This window comes from Phlebotomus papatasi, chromosome 3 (genome assembly GCF_024763615.1).
Source record: "Phlebotomus papatasi isolate M1 chromosome 3, Ppap_2.1, whole genome shotgun sequence".
In the NCBI taxonomy this organism is placed as follows: Eukaryota; Metazoa; Arthropoda; class Insecta; order Diptera; family Psychodidae; genus Phlebotomus; species Phlebotomus papatasi.
In genome coordinates, this window is record NC_077224.1 from 71,750,729 (window position 1) to 71,771,218 (window position 20,490).

At 36.6% G+C, this 20,490-nt stretch overlaps 4 protein-coding genes across 5 annotated transcripts in view; 1 reads left to right on the top strand and 3 right to left on the bottom strand.

Annotated features, from left to right (window-relative positions):
• The first annotated feature begins 6,109 nt into the window (after window positions 1–6,109).
• LOC129805158 (major facilitator superfamily domain-containing protein 1-like) lies at window positions 6,110–13,417 on the top strand. 2 transcript variants are annotated; one of them, XM_055852903.1, is made up of 5 exons: window positions 6,110–6,149; window positions 6,272–6,620; window positions 11,092–12,097; window positions 12,157–12,369; window positions 12,573–13,417. In XM_055852903.1, exons 2-5 carry the CDS (start codon window positions 6,437–6,439, stop codon window positions 12,709–12,711), a joined length of 1,542 nt encoding a protein of 513 aa, XP_055708878.1. In that variant the 5' UTR covers window positions 6,110–6,149; window positions 6,272–6,436; the 3' UTR covers window positions 12,712–13,417. The 2 variants fall into 2 exon arrangements, with proteins under 2 accessions (XP_055708878.1, XP_055708879.1); XM_055852904.1 differs by adding an exon at window positions 12,451–12,497 and having other exon boundaries at window positions 6,112–6,620; window positions 12,573–12,728.
• LOC129805157 (KIF-binding protein) lies at window positions 13,126–15,253 on the bottom strand. Its single transcript, XM_055852902.1, has one exon. It carries the CDS (start codon window positions 15,160–15,162, stop codon window positions 13,411–13,413), a length of 1,752 nt encoding a protein of 583 aa, XP_055708877.1. The 5' UTR covers window positions 15,163–15,253; the 3' UTR covers window positions 13,126–13,410.
• Window positions 15,254–17,517: 2,264 nt separating this feature from the next.
• LOC129807695 (nuclear pore complex protein Nup93-1) overlaps window positions 17,518–20,490 on the bottom strand; it is a 90,872-nt gene continuing 87,899 nt past the window's right edge. The window contains exon 5 of the mRNA XM_055857139.1: window positions 17,518–18,004. The gene's annotated coding sequence lies outside the window, so the exon portion shown is untranslated. The remainder of the gene's footprint in view (window positions 18,005–20,490) is intronic.
• Window positions 19,294–20,475, bottom strand: LOC129807700 (uncharacterized). Its single transcript, XM_055857148.1, has 3 exons — window positions 20,320–20,475; window positions 19,815–20,021; window positions 19,294–19,758 (listed from the first exon to the last, which is right to left on the bottom strand). The coding sequence occupies exons 1-3, from the start codon at window positions 20,473–20,475 to the stop codon at window positions 19,450–19,452; spliced, it is 672 nt and encodes a 223-aa protein (XP_055713123.1). The 3' UTR covers window positions 19,294–19,449.

The window sequence follows — 20,490 nt, forward strand, 5'->3', positions numbered from 1 at the left end:
CATAGAAGTTTTTATTTTTTTACAAAATATTATACATATCATGATCATTTGACGAACATTTCATGTTTCTTTACAAAGATTCCACTCTTTGAAAAGAAACATGGGACTGACTCACTTTTTTAGGGAAATCTTCATCCTGATTTTTTTTTAGTATTTTACTGTTCTGAAGTGCTTCTGCATTATCGACTTTTCTTTTTGTTGGTTTATGTCTCTACTGCTATCCTCAGTCCTCGTCATGCTCCAAAACAAAACGAAGAAATGTCGATTATGCAGAAGTACTTGAGAACAGTAGAATACTAAGAAGAAAACATGTTTATTTTTCATTGAAATTGCACTATAACTTCTTTACCACCTTCTTACTGTAATATTTCATAAATTTCGAATTGGTCAGTAAATAATTCAAAATGGTCAATAAAAAAATTAAAAAGTTTCATAAATAACTACTTAATTACCTCTTTATTAACACTAAACCTACCAAGACCCGGTCAAATTGACCGGTTTAAAATTAACATATATTTAAATGATACAATGTCACTATCAAAATTTATGAATTTCTTAAAATAAGCATGTAATATATTATTCAGTGTTTATATTTTAATTTTTTGCTCTTTTCCAAGACAAATTTGTTTAGTATCCTCTGGTATCCTCCTACCGCGGTTTGTAATTTGACCGAAAAACGACCATAAACGGTCGGTAGGTTTAGTGTTAATTATATTTCACTTACAAATTTTATTTTTTTTTACTTATAATTTTTAGGAAAATAACTGTCCAATCTACTTCAGACTATCCTTGGTTAAAATATTTAATTTTCTAAAACATGAATTGCTATATATCACAGATAGAAATAAAATTCAAGCACATTCACTATTTAATTAGCTTTCATACGGCTTTTTGGCATTCATCAACCACCCTTACCGCCTTATTTTGATGATCAACCACAAAGGACCATAAACCCCAAAGAAGCAGACCCATTAATTTCCCAAAAGTCATTCTCAGCTAAAGCTACTGGACCATTAAATATTATATACAACTGATTCTATTGACTGTTAAGATTTCCTATATTAAATTACACATAAATAACTAGAATTGGTAGCCCAGATTGCTTGTTGTTTGAATTAAAACAGTAGTATTAATGGTAAAATGCTGATGGTGGGAAAATTTATTCCATTTTCGAACCATGAGGAGGAGAACAATATTTATAAATTGTGTTATATCAGTTAAATACTTTCCCGAGTTTTTGTGGACAAAACTATAAATCGTCCGAATGAGATAAAAGCTACAGACAATTTAATAGGTACAAATTAGGTGATGATATTTTATTGCGTTGTTTTACAGCAATGAAAAGGCTTTTGGGGAAGCAAATAACAATTTATCTTAATTGGAGTATTATACAGTATTTTGTTCAAAAGTTTATTAACATGCGTCATTTATCAGTATTGCAGTGGCTTTGTGATAAAATACGACCAATGAATTATTCTAATATACTAAAGGGATTCTTATAATAAATTTTTCTACACAATATTCGCAATATTAGTTCTATAAATTAGAGAAAGCTCACAACAATTTCATAATAATTCCAAGATTCACCATATTTCCATAATTCAACCAATAATTGTATCTCCAAAACATATTCCAAAATAAAAGAAATCGTAAAAGCCGTTTTCGAAAAAAAAAAACCAAAAAAATATGATTTTGGAGGGGAGCTAAGGGGGTGTGAAGGATGTGCAAAAAGGAGAAAACACGTCTCGAGGTAATATTGATGTATTAGGGGCGAGTAACCGAAGACCGGATGTCGATATCTCTTATCGTTTGGCCTCTAGTCCGGTAACAAACTTTCAGATAAATAAAAGTAAAATATTAAAGTAAGATGAACCAATATAATGAGTGCTTTACCGATTCATTGCTGATCGTGACCGATTCAATCGGTTTGAAAATTTTACTACCCCTTCAAAAAAAAAACCATATTTAGGGGAAGTGCTTATAATTTTGGACAGTCTGCTTATAAGTATCGAAGTTCCAAGTTTGAAGTGCGATATTTTCTATACTAATTGACATTTCTTGTTACTCTCTTTTCAGAAGGGTTGTTTAGAAACTTAGCAAGCTATTTATCGTCTTATTTTTATTAAAATTAGTTTTAATACGTTTAAAAATGAATTGATATGTAGAGGTGAATTTGACTCTTATTTTGGACAACTTGGTTATTAATTTTTACAACTTGTCTGTAAATTTGGACAGCTAATCCGTCTCAACAGGATGCCCATTGTTCTTCATTTGATGAACCAATCTTACCAAGTCCTCTTCCTGTTCATGTAAGGGAAACGTAGAATGTCACAGAAGCCCGGAAACTTTCCATATCATTCATTAAAGTGAGTTGACTTCGATACTCCAAGTACGTGCGGATTCCCTCATTCCCTGTTCTTTCCGGGAGCCTTTCAAGGCATTTCTCGCTACATCTCTTTCGTAGAGATGATGCTCCTTTGTTTCTCCAGGCATTTGTCCAACCTAGTCATCACAAAAGCTAAAACTTCACGAAATTTCGTGAGAAAAACACCTGTCCAAAATAAGAATCATCACCTCACTGGTGAATGTCTTAAAAAATTTCCCATTTTTCACACGAAAAATATAATTCACAAGGCAAATCTCACTTCAGGTCAAATGTACAAATCATCAGTAACGTGAATCAACACAATATTCAATGAATATTCAATAATATCACTCAAAAACAGCAAACAAACTTTGTTAGTACTTCACCAAAACTAAATAAGACTGAAGTAAGCCACGAAGTTCTGTCATATTTCTCGTAAGCAATTGCTCACACTGAATTTTCAACAAAGCAATTTCAACTCAAATCATATTCAAAATTTAACGTATTTAGTGTTAAAATCTTCCAAAAAGAACAAATATTTAGGGGGAACTGGGGCAGTAGTAATCTGGGGTAGTTGTAAACACTGTGATTTTTTTCATTAATTTTAAGACTCCAGAGGATAAAACCCATAAGCATTCATAGATACCATGGGGATGTATGTCCACAGATAAATTGGTCAATAAAATCCTAATATACTTTAAAAATAAAAATCATTTTCCTGAAAATGTTGATATTTCGATTATTTTGATCATTTGGATTTCCACCTGGAAATTAAAAATTGTGTAAAATAATCGAAATGTAGCAATACCAGTTCTTTCCTACATCTTTTAGGATTATATTAATGCATTTACTAGAGAAATTGAGATACTCATTACTTTAAAAGAATTAATAATTGGTCAGAAAACAGCATTTGGGGTAGATGTAAACAGGCAATTTCAATTTACAAAATGAGTAGGTAAAAGAGCGGGAAATTGACCTTCATGCGTAATATCTATAATTCATAGATTACGAAAAAAATTGGTGGCGCTGTGTTCAATAAAAAGTCACATGATGTCAAAATATGGGGAAAATCTATTGAAAAATGTCTTTGATATGCATGCTTTTAGTTTTTTTGCTATTTTAATTATTCTTTGTAAAAAGTGTCGTGATTTTTTGAAAAATATACAGTTTTTATATATCTCTTAAGTAATTAAAATATTTGAAAGTGGTGCAAAGTTAATTTCAAGGGTGGGAAAAAAGGTGTTTACATCCTCCCCAGAAAGTGGTTACTTCTACCCCAGGTATTTTGTGAAAAGAGAAAAATGCACAGGGACACAAATTTTATTTTTATGGAAAACTCAATTGTTTTCCAGCATCCGCATTACCCTCGACGAATTGCCTATACCCAAGGGTAAAACATGAGCTAAGAAATATTTTCCAAAAAATCACGGTGTCCTTGGAAAATCACCTCAAATTCGCATGTATCGAAAATGGTTACATGTGCCCCAGTCTCCCCTAGATAGAATTCATTATTCATCAAATATTGGAATAAAAATCCATCATTTTAATCAATTTATTTTTAGTGTCCAATTTTACCCTCAAAGTGTCCAAATTTAGAAACTGTCCAAAATTATGAGCACTTACCCTACATAAATTGGTTAAGGAATGGGCCCCTAAAGCAGTTGAACTTTAACCTTCAAAAATTCGTTGTCGAATTTTTTTCGATCATAGGCATGTAAGAACAACATGTTCGTTTCGCTGCCTCCAAGACATATCCGAAAATAAAAGAAATCGGTTAGGTCTGTTTCGAACTAAACCAAAAAACAAAGATGGTTTTGTTGGGGGCAAAGTGGGATAGGAAAAAAGGGAACATCCGTACAGAAATAATGTTTTTTTATGAGGGTTTACCACAGTAAGTAAGTTTACCGAAGACCGGAAGTTCATATCTCTTACCGTTTAAGCTATAGAACAGTGACGAATTTGAAAAAAAGCCTGTTGCATATATAGCTCTTTTTGAGAAGTAGTAAAAAATCGATATTCATTGTAATACCCTAGACACTTGCGACTTAAGCCGAGAGACGACTTAGTGGAAATTGATGGAAATGAAGTTTAACCATTATTTCGAATACAATTACGCTAAGCCGTCTCTCGGCTAATCCTCATGTCTGTCTGGAGTCTTAAAGTGACTCCACGATGTTTAATCAGCTAAGTGATTTTCTGAGTAAATTATTTTAAATGTGATTTTGTTAGAATAATTTTGAATGACTACGTTTTTAAATCCTTGGTACTTTTGTGAAAATGTTTAAGGATAAACAATTTGAATTTTTGTCAAGTCTTAATATTTTCAACTTCAATGACTTCAATGATATTCTTAAATATTTATTAAAAAGATTGATCGTGGTGTCACATATAAGATTAATATTAATATTAAGAAAGGCCAGAGAGAGAGGTATATAGTATGCAAAATTTCAAATGGAATATTACGTATGTTAGAAAGAGTACACTATAGTGGAGTAATACAATGAGTAAAGATATTACCGTTCCACTGTTCGTATTAATTGCTTTCTGAATCGTATTACAGGCAATTCGAGCAATTTTCCATGCGTGCCAACTGTGATTCGGTCAGTTTTCGAGCGAAACACAAGAGAGAGGCAAGATAAAATACTTGCTATCCTTTGTTGGCATTCTCGCAGTTCAGATTCAGAATCCTAATTATTAATTTTATATGTGACATGGTCATGAACCTTGAAAGCCACATTTTTTAAACCCATTTACGAAACCGATTCTAATGCCCAACGCACAATAAGTTTTGTTTTGTAAACATATTATTGATATTTCCGTGAGAGTGAATGAAATCTAGATCTAGTCATCTCGCTCACTCCCATACCAAATTTTGAAAACATGTTTATAAACAAAAGTTATTGTACGCTGGGCATAATGGTCAGCGCACAATAACTTTTGTTTGTAAACATGTTTTCAAAATTTCCCATGAGCATGAGCGAGATGACTAGATCTAGATCTCACTTACTATCATTGAAATGTCAAAAACATGTTTACTAAACAAAAGTTATTCTGCGTTGGGCATAAAGTAGAATTTATATCAAATTGTAGACAAACATTTTCCTGAAAATTTGTTTATCACAGTTTTCCTCACTTTATGATTTTAAAGATATGCTGAAAATCTTTATTTTTTCTATTATTTTGATACTCGTCAGCAACACTAAATTTCGTTTCAGCAATTTTCTTTCCCATGACTTGCCAGCATTAAATGTTTAAGAAGAAAACATTTTTAAGATATTTTCAAATGTGTGAAGCCCTATTGTAATCACCTCTAATAGATTTTCACTTCTCATTGTGACTTATGGGATTTCCTATATGATTCAAGGAAGCTGAAGGAAAAGCCCTGTCATCCTTTCCTTAGTCCTTTTCAGAACAATTACGACATTTTCAACAAATGACAAAATTGTCCCAAGCTTATTTGTGCATTAAGAACACGTACTCAGCAATTGTGACTTCATATAATGTGTCGGCCAGTCTCAGATAAATAATGATTTTTGCCTGGGATATAAATGACTGGTTTGATTGAGGATCTGGACCTCAAACAAATTCCCTGAGAAAAGTTGACGTCAGAATACTCTCTTTAGGCTTGTTGGTCTTGAAATAAACCTAAAGACTGAGGCAGAGATACGTCCGTTGAATTCGAAATATTATCTAGGAGCGACATCTAGGTCCAGATTCATGGGCAAACCCATGAAAGAGACAGCTATACAGAACTCCAGGGAGTTGGAGAGTGGAGTGGAAGCTGGTGAGTGACATTGTGGATTGAAAGGGAAAAAATATAAAACATTTTTTGGCTAGATAATCTGAATAAATCGATAAAGCCGAGGTTGATTTTGTGCACTGAAATTATTCCCTGATCTCCCTCAGTTAATGCACAAATTTGAGAAATGTGCCTGAAGCATAATTAAAAAGTGAAAACCACCATCTGGAAGGCGCCATTGAGACAGTGACTGGGACAATCCACCCCCAGAATATTTGGAAATCATCCAGAATCAAATTAAGTGTGCATTGGATCGAGATAAACTGAGTAAGATGCATTCCCAGGATGAGGATGAGAGCCGTGTGCCCATATTGCATGAGTCAGATCGCCCGGAAGATGGGGAGGACAACGAATTGGATGAGGAGCTGACAGGATGTGCAGCGTCTCCCTGCTGCAATCCCAGTCACACGTGTCACAGATTCATTGCCCTCATCTTTATGTGTCTACTGGGTTTTGGTGAGTATTGCGTCTCATTTGTGCATTTTGACCCCTATCGTCTCGCATTCCCATCTCTTTTTTCCATCCCATCATCCGAGGAAGCCTTTGTCTAGATTGACCTAACTCAACATGACGCAGAATTGCGTGATAACAATAACCCAATTTTCCATCGTCTCTACCCTTAGATACCAGACTCATTCTCCGTTGTACGTTGTACTCAAATCATGAGATACCTGATCTTTCTCTAAAGCTCATATTTTTTTCAGAACAAAAATTATAAAAGTGTCAAAACAGTTTAATTCTCGTAGACACTTTTATCTGCAGTATTAATAATAAAATCATAGATAAGAGAATGTCAGTGTCTTTTTAATCCTTTTGTACTATGCCATACTATGCTTTGTACAAGAGTAATTAATAAAGATATTTAACAGATCCCACGTAAAATTTTAGGCACCGTATAGTTTATATCAAATTTGGAAAAGAGTACAGAGGAAGCCTTTGATGGTTCGCACATAAAAATGATGTTGAAGTTAAGTGATTTTTCTGACTACCATGTAAACTGTATCGATTCTCCAATTATGCCAAAAAATCACTTACTTAAAGTTTCATAATCCAAATCCTCACAAAATCCCAGGAAATCTTCAGTTTTTTCCAAGAGGAAAATGAAAACTTAGTGTCGATTTGCGAGAAGATTCAATCAAGTTTCTACCTTCGCACACGATTTACTTAACCAAAGAACAGCTCAGCTCACTCAAAGCACAGCTTTAATAAATTGTTTGTACTACACTGAGTGAGAGAAATCCGAAAAAGTTAAAATAACATTCCCGAAATATTAATTTTACCCTGCAGTATTGATCCGAAATCGGTGTAAATATTACCCTTTTTAGGTGTATTAGGGGTTAAAGTTACCCTTTTTTATGTTAATTTTACCCTTAAAAAGGTGTAAAATTAACATTAAAAAATGTTGATATATTTTTACACCTAAAATGTGTTAAAGTTAAGAGGAAAAAATGTTAATCGCACCCTCTTTTTTGTCTCAGTGTAGGTTTGAAAAATTTTAATATCACTTTGGAATTTTACTAAGGCACGTTTTTGATGATCAGGGGCCCATCAGCCTAATAAAAAGTGAAGCTATTTTTACTTTTCCTTCTAAAAATTTAGCAGATATTGCACCGTAACTTAAACAAGTTTGCTCGTAGTTCTTGTATTATTTCGGCGAAAATTATGAAATATTTATTTTTAGATAGCTTTTAGTGCACGATTTCGAAATATATGAGACTGATAACGTCAGTTGGATCAGCAATTAGCGTAACTTTCTCATCACTTCATCAGCAGTTCTTGTATTAGTATACGTATAGTTGCATATTGCTAAAAGAAATGCTGATGAGGTAATGATAAAGTTACGACAATTGCTGATCCAACTGGCGATAAGTCAATTCTCTTTAGGAAAAAACTTGCCATTAGTCTTCAGTGCCTCTATACAAAAACGCATTGAAAAATGAAATGTCGAGAGGCCCCCGTTTATGACACTACAAACGATTTTTTTTTACCTGATTCCATAAGAATCTCATGGTTTCATGGATTTCCATGGGTATGTGCGAAGCATCAAAGCTTTCTCCTACACGAAGAGATTTGAGAATCGTATATATACTGTACAAATCGCGAACTTTCGTTGCTGGGTGGTGATCATCACGTAACGAACAATTTAAGAAGCAACCACTGTTACGCTTCTAAAACCCCGAAAGTTTTCGTTGCTGGGTTGGTTGAGGTCGTGTGGCTAGTCAATAGAACTTGTGACTTCTGTAGCTCGAGGTGTTAGAGCTCTCCTCTAGAATAGGAGAAGTTCCCAGATCAAGCCTGGGTAGGGACAGGAATTTTTCCGATCTCTATCCCAGAAAAGATTGGGTGATTTCAGTGTCACGATTTGTTTAGCTTTTTTTTGTAATGTGGCATAAGTGCTCTAATGAATTCGATTATTCCGCAAGATCTTATCCTCTTCTCTATCCCTCTGGTATACGCTCAGGTTTGCAAACGTTTCTAACCGATTCTGATTGGTGTCGATTTTGTAATACAAGACAACGCAACCTGATTCACAAGGCCAAAATAATCACAAAATATTTTCAGAATGAAGGCATTAACGTTATGAACTGGCTACGTTAAAGCGGAGACCTCTGACCCATCGAAAATCTTTGGTCTTTGCTAAAAATCAAAATATCATCTCAGAAACATTGTTTGAAAGATTTGAAGCAGATCATCCTTGAGATCTAGCCTCTTTTCACACAAGAAGAGTTGCAGCTTGGTCTTTCCATGCCCGATCGAATTGCTAAATTATCTTGCAAGAACGATGGAAATATTAAATATTATTGTAGACCGTGACAAACTTTTGATCGACGAAATATTACATTACTGTTTTAAATTAATTTTATTAGTAATGAACCTATAATTAGAAAGAGTAATAACCAAAGAAAGTATTGGAATCAAAATCTTACTTAAAAAAAAATATTTACAATAGTTTTTCAAAGCTTGTTTCACTAGAAATGAGCACCGTAACAAACTTATGACTCCTACCGTAGCCTTGAAGCCTAAGCACGATTGGGCCACCTGCAATAAAGCCTTATGACCATTTAAAGTTATGTTTCGTCTCTAAAAACAGGAAAAATAAATTTTTCTGACCCCTTATTTTTGATCCTCTTGGTCTAAAGCGTTAAGTCTAACATGGTTTTACTAAGTGGTTTAAGTCTAACATGGGGCAAAAAGAAAACACATTAACTTATAAGAGGTTCACCGAAGACCGAAGGTCTATATTTTTACCGATTGGCATCTGGTTCAAGATGGTTGAGCTTCAAAAATTGAAAACGCATTTTCTACCTGAGATTCTTCACAATCTCAACTACAGTGGTCCGAGGCCAGATGGTCAGATCAGTTTCACAATTTTGGAACACCCAAAATTTTGTATTCTCAATATCTCAGCCCTTATGACATGGATCAAGCTCAAATTTTAGTATGTTAGACTTGGGCCTAAGCGCCTTCGATTAAAACAATTGTGAGCCCTGTCTCCCGCACCCCTGACCGTTGCTACACGGTAAAAACGTTTGGACACTGACCAAAATATTGGAACAAATTTTCCTTGGAACAAATTTTTTTCGGAATCGATTTGCACCTAGAAAAGATATATTTTGGTTCCAAAAAGTTTTCTTTATAGTTTTGTTATGAAATGCAGTTACAATTTTGTTAGAATTTTCTTTTGGAACCGTTTTGATACAGTGGAATGTCTACAAATTTGAGTTGATTTCGTTTTATACAAATTAGTTCCTAAAAATTGGAATAGAATTTGTTGCACGCGGCTGTTTTGTTCCCACTGTCAGGAACAAATTGGTACATTTTCTTTATAACAATATCATTCCTACATCTGTAAGATATTTGTTCCAAAAATTTTCGGTGTCCGTGGACGAGGTAATTTTTGGAACGAAATTGTTACTCATGTTGGAAATCTTTTTGTTCCAATTGTCGGAAACAAATCCGTGTAAGTGATTTCGTCGTACAGTTAAGGCCTATACTTCAGTCGAGATGGATTTTGGTGGCGAAAGTTCATAAGGAACATCAAATAAAAATCAACTTAAGAGTGTTTTATACAGACGCGTGCATGACGAAATCATATTCGAGTGCTGGCAGCAGGAGGGGAAAGGTATCTCGAATTAAAAAAGTGAAACCATGTAGCGCGAAAATTGCTATAAATTTGGCGTCCTCCTCGCTTCATTGGTGACGGGTAACTGAGTGTGAGAAGAGGAGGGATACGATTTTATAGACGAGCTATTTATTTTAACAAATTCGTTACTAATATTGGGTATCTTTTTGAGTCTCGTAAAATGAACAAGATTGTGCCAAAAATTATGGTGTCCGTGGACGATCTAACTTTTGGAACAAATATGTGCCGAAATTTTTTACTGTGTATAAGAAGTCAAAAATTGAATTTGAAAATGGTCAGTAAATAAATGAATGACAAAAAAGTCACATTATTTTAATTTTATTAGATTCACAAATTTCAATACTTTGATCAAATCCTTATCAGGTAGGTATTGCTGAACAGGTGGTTCTTTGATCATACAATTTTATACCGGAATAGGAGTTATTACTATTATTAAGACTAATCGGTTCCGCAATTTAAGTCCTTTGTTATCGGGACTCAAACACTTGATTACTGATTTTAGATTTTTGATAATGACTTTGAAAAGAAGAAAGTATAATGTATATCATGTGCTTTTTGGTAGGGAAACTGGGGCACCACCAAACACGGGGTACCACCAAACACTAATTTTTATTTTTTAAACTACTTGGACTATCTTGATCATTTCTTCAGCGAACAAGCATCCCTCCTATAATGCCTATAAATTTCTATAAGTCCTGTCCTCTGAAGTCAAACATCCGATTAAAAATCACAGTTTCCCCTATGCAACTAAAATAAAAGCCTAATTGAACCCTAAACTTTCAGGCTCCTACTTCTGCTATGACAACCCTGGAGCTCTGCAGGACAACTTCAAGAACGACCTAGGCATGTCAACCAGTCAATTCGTAATGCTCTACTCTATCTACTCTTGGCCCAACGTTGTACTTTGTTTCATCGGAGGCTTCCTCCTGGACAGAGTGTTTGGCATCCGTTTTGGAACCATAATCTACATGTTCATCCTCTTGATAGGCCAGCTCCTGTTTGCCATGGGTGGCATTCTCAACATGTTCTGGTTGATGGTTGTCGGACGTTTTATATTCGGCATTGGAGCAGAATCTCTGGCAGTAGCTCAGAATAACTACGCAGTTTTGTGGTTTAAAGGCAAGGAACTGAATATGGTGTTCGGATTGCAGCTGTCCTTTGCCCGATTGGGTAGCACTGTGAATTTTCTGGTGATGGAACCTGTCTACAAGTATGTCAATCAGTTCTACAAGGGTCACATGTGCGCAGGGGTTGTTCTCCTGCTTGCTTCCCTCACCTGCGTAATGTCCATGATCTGTGCTCTGGTCTTGGGCTGGATGGATGGTAGAGCTCAGAGGATTTTAAAAAGAAATGACAATCCCACCGGAGAAATAGCCAAACTTACTGATGTTAAAACATTCCGAGTAACTTTCTGGATGGTTTCAGTGATCTGTGTGGCTTACTACGTAGCTATCTTTCCTTTTATTGCCTTGGGCAAGGTCTTCTTCATCCGGAAATTTGATTATTCTCCCGAAGATGCAAATACTGTTAATTCAATTGTCTACATCATTTCTGCCATTGCTAGTCCTCTTATGGGATTAGTTGTGGATAAGACTGGGAAAAATGTTCTTTGGGTATTTGTATCTATCATAACGACTATTGTTGCCCATGCAATCCTCGGATTCACCTTTGCTAATCCATATATTGGTGTGATTATTATGGGAATGGGTTATTCGATGCTTGCAAGCAGTCTTTGGCCTTTAGTGGCTCTTATTGTTCCTGAATACCAGCTGGGAACGGCTTATGGAATGTAGGTCCATGGTTGTGTTTACTTGAAGTATTTTTTAGTAATTGATGATTCCGTTGCAGTTGTCAATCTGTACAGAATCTCGGACTTGCTGTCATTTCTATGTTGGCTGGAATGGTTGTTGATCATGGAGGTTTCATGATGCTGGAGATCTTCTTCATGGGATGGCTTTCTGTAGCCCTTATTGCAACCATTGTTATCTGGCTGTATGATATAAACAACAAAGGTATCCTCAATCTAACGCCAGGTCAGAGGGAAAATCATCCGGATAATCTGTAAGTACCCGAGTGATGGTGCTATTCATACGGTTAACCATCCATCTTTGTTATTTTAATGCTGCCAATTTTGCGGTGAAGCTTCCGTGGACAGAAGTCTTATGAAGTTTTATCCGTGCGGAAATAAGGTTGCTTCCAGAAAACTTTGGTAAATTCCTCTTGATTTAATTGTTTCTTTTGCTTGTTTTTTTTGCCATTTTCAGCTTAAACATTGGAAAATTTTCTCATGCTGAAGTTGAACATATCGAAGCACCATCTGCTGCTGGAACTTCCTATTCTCCAACTTCCGTGCGAAATAGATTTGCTGGGCATCCCGATCAACAGCCCCTTCTTCCGGACTAAGCCACAATATTTTAAAACAGGAAAAACCAAAATCCGGATTGCCCAAAAAAAATGTAGTCTTTATTGTGACCGTGTTGTGAGTCTACACAAAAAATATTTTATCGGAATGATGGCAAGAGCTAAGGAAAGCATTTTTTTTTTCCAAAAGAAAAACCAATCAAAGATGTTAATTATATTGAATGTTGAGCCAAATTAATGACACAATCTTAAGGAATATACCGTATCACTCTATAGAGAAATTTTTTATCATAAGATTATCTAGAAGATGTTTGTAAAATAATGTTTAATTATATTTTTTAAAAGTGTAACATTATATATTTTTTAGTTAAGCTTTTCTTTTCTCGTGTTTTTTTTTTGCTATAATCTCTTTACATTCAACGATAAACTCTCAGTATTTATTTTTAAATGGCTGGGGCAAAAATAATGTAGAATCTACATGCAAGATGTAACTATTTGTGCAAACATTCCAAATTACTGCAGGAGGTGATTTTAGCAAGTTTTCGGGCATATCCATGAATTCCAGATTCCTTTCTAATCCTAACAGTTTAGCCATTTACTCCAGGATCTTATTGCTGTCCGGTAACTTCAGAGTCACCTCCTGAGTTTGTGATATTTTGCTGTGTGCAGAGAAATGCCCTTCTTTAATATATTTTTTTGTTATTAAAAGCTCTATGTGCCAGGATAAATAAATGGAGATCTTTAAGAATTGAGCGAGACATTGATTTGTGCTAGTTTTAGGGGCAGTAAGCTGACCATTTCCCTGCAGCATCCAATCTCGCCCTTCATACCCTTCGTTATGGTTTCTCTCTTATCACAGCCCGTGAGGAAGAGATTGTAGAACTTAAGGCTATTTTCCAGATGGACAAACTGCATCCTCCTGTCTGGAGTGATTTTCTTGTAGTAAAGCCTTCCGAGATGGAAGTAAGCGTACAGGATCAACTGCATCTCTTCATCACTTGTTGTCTCATCGATTTTGGGGAAGGAGTCGATGAATTTACCAAAGTTCTTGATGCCCTTATCACAGAGAGTATTAACTTTATTGAGGGCATGCGGAGACGGACGCTCATTGTGCTTCAGTTTATCCAATTTGATATCCAGCATAGTCATATAAGTAATCCCAAGTTCGTACCAAACCTCCCTACAAATTACTAAGTAGTACGTAGGGTTCAGGAGTGTAACTAGATCCTCAAGATGATCAGCTTGCTTTTTGTGCAACTTACACTGGTCATCCTCATTTTCCTCAAAGAAGGCTAAATATTTCAGCATCGAGGATAAATCCATGACTATTTTGGCATACTCTGAAGCTAGAGTTTCGGCGGTGTAGTAAGTTTTGGCTTGATTGATATGCCCTATCACAAAGTGGTATACCTCCTTGGCATCTTCAAACATAAGGACCGGTTGATCAGTGATCTTGGTTTCGTAAATCGATAAATCCAGCGAAAAGGTCATGGCATCTTCATCTTTCAGTGTTAAGGACTTCATTTTCTTCTCATTCTCACCTCCGTCATCCTTATCATCCATTAGACGTTCTTTACTGTGAGATAGGATATACAGCCCATACTTTACCCAGCACCTATTCACATCAGCATAGCGATGTTTGAATGTTTCCAGTTGTGCTGCCTTTTCTTCCTCTGACATCTCGGGTTTAAGCATCCTCCCCTCAAATCCATCCATCATGTACGTTGCTGCAGCCAGATGATGCCTAGCATGGGTCAGGGTATCCGGATTCAAAAAACACTGAGACAGCGTTGCAGCATTTAATGCCCAATCAATAGGTTCGTAATCCTTAAACTCCAGCTGACGTTTGAGAGTGTTATGGCAATATCTCCTCGAAGCATCTCCTTCTCCGAGCGTACAAACCACCTGGGCCAGGTAGTACAGTGTAAGTGTGTAAGTCTTTTCCAACAAAAGCCTCCCTGCTCCAGATTCATTCTCCAAATTAGTTGCTAACAAATCATTTATAGTTGTTAGAGGCTCAGCACTCTCAGATGCATTGAAGTCCAAATAGACTTTTTCTGCCCTCAGGAGAGTATCCTTGGCATCTTTGGTTTCACTCTGATTGGCCTGAAGGATGCCCAGTTGATTGAGTGATCCCATAAGTGGAATGACAGCTTCAGGATTAGTATGGAAATCCTCAAGCAAAAGGATACAATCCTGCAGATATTTCCTTCCAGTTGTTATCTCCTCTACGTAGATGTACAGCTGCCCAAGGTTCTTGTAGATGAATCCCAGTAGAGACTTATAGATTAATTTCGTCTCCACATCACTCTCCTCAACGCTGGCCAAGAGTTTTTCCAGTTTGGCTTTAATCTCCAGAAGAATATCCCTGGCAGCATAGTGTGATCTGAAGGGTTCGGTTTCAGGATCACTTTTGCTATCTTCTTCCATGAGACGAATAGACTTATCATATCTCTCCTTCAACTCACTCAATTTTTCCTTATCAACAGGCATTTTCCGTAAAACAAATGCAACTTTTCTCCAAACAGAAATGACACCGACTGAGACTTTTCTTTTATTGCTTTTCTTGTCTTTTAGAATAGGAGGTTATGTAGTTTTTTCTCCTATTTCAAAATCAACTTATTTGGCCTACTTTGCGGCTGCGCGGAGTTTTTCAAATTTACCAAGTGACAACGGATTTTGTGGAACATATTTTACTGAGGTACACAGTAAAAAAACAGTACCGCTATAATAGTAGGTAGCTGAGATACAGGCGACCTCGAAATGCGTGCAACTCGAGGTGCTTGAAACTCGGAATGCGTGAAAATTCGATTGTGAATTGAATTTTGGGACGAACGGACAGACGGACGGACGGACGGACGGACAGATGTACGGACGGACGGACGGACGGACGGACAGACGGACAGACAGACGGACGGACGGAAGGATGGACGGGACGTCCACGAAAATCGATTTTTGGCGCATATGATCGTGATGTATTGTATTTATTTATTTATTTATTTATTTCTCAAACAAATAGGGTTCGCCCCTTTTACAATGTTTGGCAAAAGAATAAGAAAAAAAGAAAAAAAAGTTATTATCAAAATTTAAGTAAGTGGATGTAAGGCAAAGGCGATATTGAGAAAAAAGGTAAATTAAATTATTAGGACTGAGACTGGAAGTAGTCTGTTATTCCGTCAACGGATAGTCGGACATTCGGGGGAATAGAATTATATAAAACTATCCCCTTGACAAAAAGTGTGCGGGAGAGCTGATTCGAGCTAGCTCTAGAAACCAAGAGTCAGCAGACCCTGGCAGAGGCCCCGGGAATCAAGAGTGAGGCTAAGTATTGCGGTCTCCCAACGAAAAATCGAAATCAAACGGAAAATGAATGACACCGCTCTCAGACGGAGAAGTGATGGAAGATCACAACCCACCACGATATTACGATTCTGTCAGCATCAATACCTTCATTTCCTCTGGTTGTCCATCTCCGTGATCCAGTTTCCTCTGTACATATAAAATAAGTTTAATTATATAAAAAGTATTAACGTGAAAGTCACCCACAGAAGTAAATGCCCCATAAACAGCGCACTAAGGGATATCGTTCCCGGAACTACACAATCGCAATCGTAGAAGTTTAATAGCGGAAAAATACGCTTCAAACTTTAACTGGAATTTGGGATGATCACTGAGCGATAGATTTGAGACTCATTAAAAGAACAGGAGAGCCCCACTGGGTAGAAACACTGATGAAAATCGTCTATTTCGAGAATAGAATTAGGGAATTATGACAATTTGTAACAAGTTCAATATCCGGTGAAATATATGCAGATTTTCACACTGTATTTCTTAAAGATTGAACTGAAGGATCAATGATCACAAGGGGTGGTTATTGTGGGGCCACCACTTTGGAACAGAAGTCTGAGGCGTCTGAGGCAAACTATGCACAGATAGTAACGAACTCAAACTGACGCCACGTAAATTTCAGCACTATATTTTTTCACAATCCCTCGTATAAAATCTTAAAAATACACATTAGCAGGAGTATTACACTTCTTTCTTGACGAATTTCGTCTTTTTTCGCAAAATTAGAGGCTATAAAACTCAAAAAACTAAAGAAAATACTCAGAGGTGGATGCTTCCAGCAGCTGTCAAACTATAATGGCGATTTTACACGTTTCTGATTACACTCACCAAATTTTACACGCTGCGGAATATTTACCACTTTTTAAAATGAAACTATTCCACTCGAATAGTGGTAAAAACTACATCTTTAAATTATACGCGCTGAAAATTTTTACACAAAATTTACCATTTTAATAGTAGTAAAAATCAAAATTTACAAATGTGTTTAGTTGTTAATTTGGAAATTACACGTTATTTTTTTACACAATTGTTTACTGTGTGTAAACAGGGCTTGCAGCATAAGATTGGGTAAAAAATCCAAGAATTCTTTTATGATTTGATATTTAGATATTGATATTTTTATTTTACCGCAAAAGGGAGGGGGAAGAAAAACAATAGTGTTTACTTATAGAGGGGAGGGACACTGAAGACCGAAAGTCGATATCTCATACCGTCTGCGTTCCAGGCCGGTGCAAGTACAAAAAAAGCGTAGTAACACTGCTCTCTCTAGTGATTTGTATTCTCGGTCTGTTTTTAGATAATTTCGAGTCAAGAAAGGCTGTATAGACCTTTTTAAAACTTATTTACTCCTATTACGACGTTTCGGAGATTGATTGCCTCCTTCCTCAGGTATAGGTAGGTATGGGGAAGTTCTGGTTAGGTTTCTGGGGAATTACTTGGACAATTTCATACACTTGGACTTCATATATCACTTTTTGGAACAATGACACTATTTGGATGGTTTAACACAGAATGGCGCAGATACATGTAACTGTTTGAAGTAAAAGCACAAAAAGCAGGCTGTCCAGAAGATGCAATATTTTCTCCGAATAGTAATGCAATACTAGATAATTTTCGGCCAGTAAACTGAGTATAAGGCACAGTAAAACACAGTATTGACCTTTGGTTCCTTTCTCGTCTTAATTTCTCAAGCCGACGTTTCGGAGGGGTTTTCCGGGTTTTCCTCCTTCTTCAGGTGTAGAAATTTTGGGGAAAAAATTGTCACAAAAATCGTTATACTGAACACAATTCGGACTTTGCACGAGAGACAATTTCTCCATCAACATCCAACAAAGACTTTGTAGGTTATGCATTATTAAAAATGAAGAACACCGTAGCCCTGGTTGGAAAACCAGGACCACAATCACAGTTTATCTATGATTGTGGCGAATTCTCCACTCTTCTTGATACTCTTCTGCAGGTCAACAGGTATGGAGCGGGATTTTGTCTGAAAGTAAATCAACAGTCAATATTAATTATTAAAAATAAACTGATAGTAAAAGTCTCATGCTCTTTGTAATGCTCGAACTCGTAACTTAGATGATACCTCAAAAGTACTTTCGGGTCGTTAATGTTTATTTTTTCATAAACAATTGGAACCAATTCACAAATCACTCAAAAATCGCCTAAAATAGTTTAGGAATAATAAAATTTACTATAGGATAAACAAAATACTTATTGTTTCATAACCGATTGGAACCGGTTCAGTCTTGGCAGAAATTCCAGCTTTCCAATGAACCCAAACATGTACCTATACAAAGTACGCTGTCTAGACTACTGTTTTAACCTTTGACCTTGAAAAACCGCTATTAGGAATTATTTAACGGCATTTTCGTATATGGAAGAAAAATTCGTTTTCGAACAATCCAAAAAAAACACTGTTTTGAAGGGAAAAGGAGAAATGGGGGACATGTTAATGATGCGGAGACCGACTTATAGGGGTGTCCTCCGAAGATCCCAAGTCTCAATCTTTAACCATTTGGCTTCTAGGGCTGGTAACAGCTATGGGATAGACAACTGTACTATTATTATTAATCGTGTTGGAATACTTGTTACAATGTAATCATGTTATATTGCTGCTGTTGTATCCCGTGTTAGAAGAATCCGCTAAATCCATGTGTAGACCGCCCAGGTGCGCCTTCCCCGTGATGCGGATGCTTCTTCCATGCTCCCGGAGTTTTTTGGGCAGAGGCGGTGTATTTTTATTACTTTATATCACAGTGAAAATGTCTTTTTCTAAACATTCAGATCTTTGCACCGGGCGGGACTCGAACTCACAACTGTGGGAGTCGAGCCAGAGATCTCATCCGACCAAGAAGAAACGGTCTTGCCTATTGCGCTACTGAGATCCCCGATAACTGTACTGAACAGTTTACTCGATTGCCGATCTGTCGATTTCTTCCAAAAATGGTGCTGATCTGCCGATCTCATGCTGATCTGTCAATTTGCCGATTTCTGGCCAAATTTTGCCGATTTGTTGATCTCTTAGCAAAATAATCTTGACTTTGAGTGAATAGTTGTCATCATCAATTTCAGAAACATGTTTAACCCTTTAAGGACGATAAGGTTTAAAATCGGGGGTCAGAAAAAATCACTTTTTCTGACATTTTTGTGCAAAACGTAGCTTTAGAAGGCCGTAGGAAAAATTTAATTTTTGGGTCACCGGTGACCCAATCGTCCTTAAAGGGTTAAAAAAGAAAACTTAGTGTAATCAGTCCATTAAATAAAAACCAGATGTCGTTGGTGTCACTAACCAATATATAGTGTCCATATATTTTGGATTTTTCATCAAATACAGTGGAGAAAATAAATAATTGACAGAAAAATCATTACGTATAACCCTCATATTTTATACATAACATACCATACAAGGTCGTCTGATTCTCTAGCGCACTACATGTCATTGGGTAGGATGTCAGGAATGAGGTACTTGCACAGTTCCTCTTCGGAATTCACGAAGAACACTTTACTGGAAGTGTTTTCATCCAACCACCCACGTATCACCGGCCAAATGGTCGAAAATATCGTGGGTGAGTTTAGGATGAGACAAGCACCCAAACGTTCTGGGTAGTGCTTGCTTAGAAGCCAAATGAGGTTCTTCACGAGCTGGTAGTCCATACAAGATGTGCTGAACTCAGCTAGGTCAAAGACAATGCACAGATTATCTGTGACTTCCTCGAAGCATTTCTGACACGCTTTCTCCTGTAAGATGGAATTTGAGGTTAGATTTGGACATAACCTTAATGGGAACAACTAACCAAGCAGAAGACAATGAACTTTGTTAGTTCGTCAATATCCCTCTCGGATGTATTGTGATTCTTTGCTGGTATATAAATGACTGGTCTTCCTGTGATATCTCTGTGATTCAGGACCCTAGCCTTAAGCAAATTGTTCTGAATGGCAGGCAATTGTTCAAGATCCTTAACACCGTAGGTCTCACGCCATTTGTTGGTTTTGAGAATGGCCTATGGAAGGTTTGGTATTAAAAAAAAACCGTTGTATTCAAAATGCTATACAGGCGCGACATCTAGGTCCAAAACCATGGGCAAATCCAAGAGAGAGAAAGAGAGAAACGTGGATGGAAGAACCGGAGAGTGGAGTGGAAGCTCTGGTGACATTGTGAATGGGAATAAATACAAAATTTTTGGACAGGAAACCCAAAAGAAAAAGCGCGATAAGGGAAGTGATTGATTTTCCAATGGAAAACAGCCCAACGGTTTTGTTAGGAAATATTGAGGACTAGGTGATGTGCACAAGTCTTACCTGAAAAGCCGCGTCTACGGTCTTGAAGGCTCTTAAGTATCTCTTGAGTGAAAATTCATTGTGATACTGAGTAGGATCAGCTTCGGCAATAAGCTGCATCCGCTCCTTGAGCGCCTTGAGGTCCTCAGGATTAACAGGTTGTACCTCAGCTGTCATCCTTAATTCACTTTG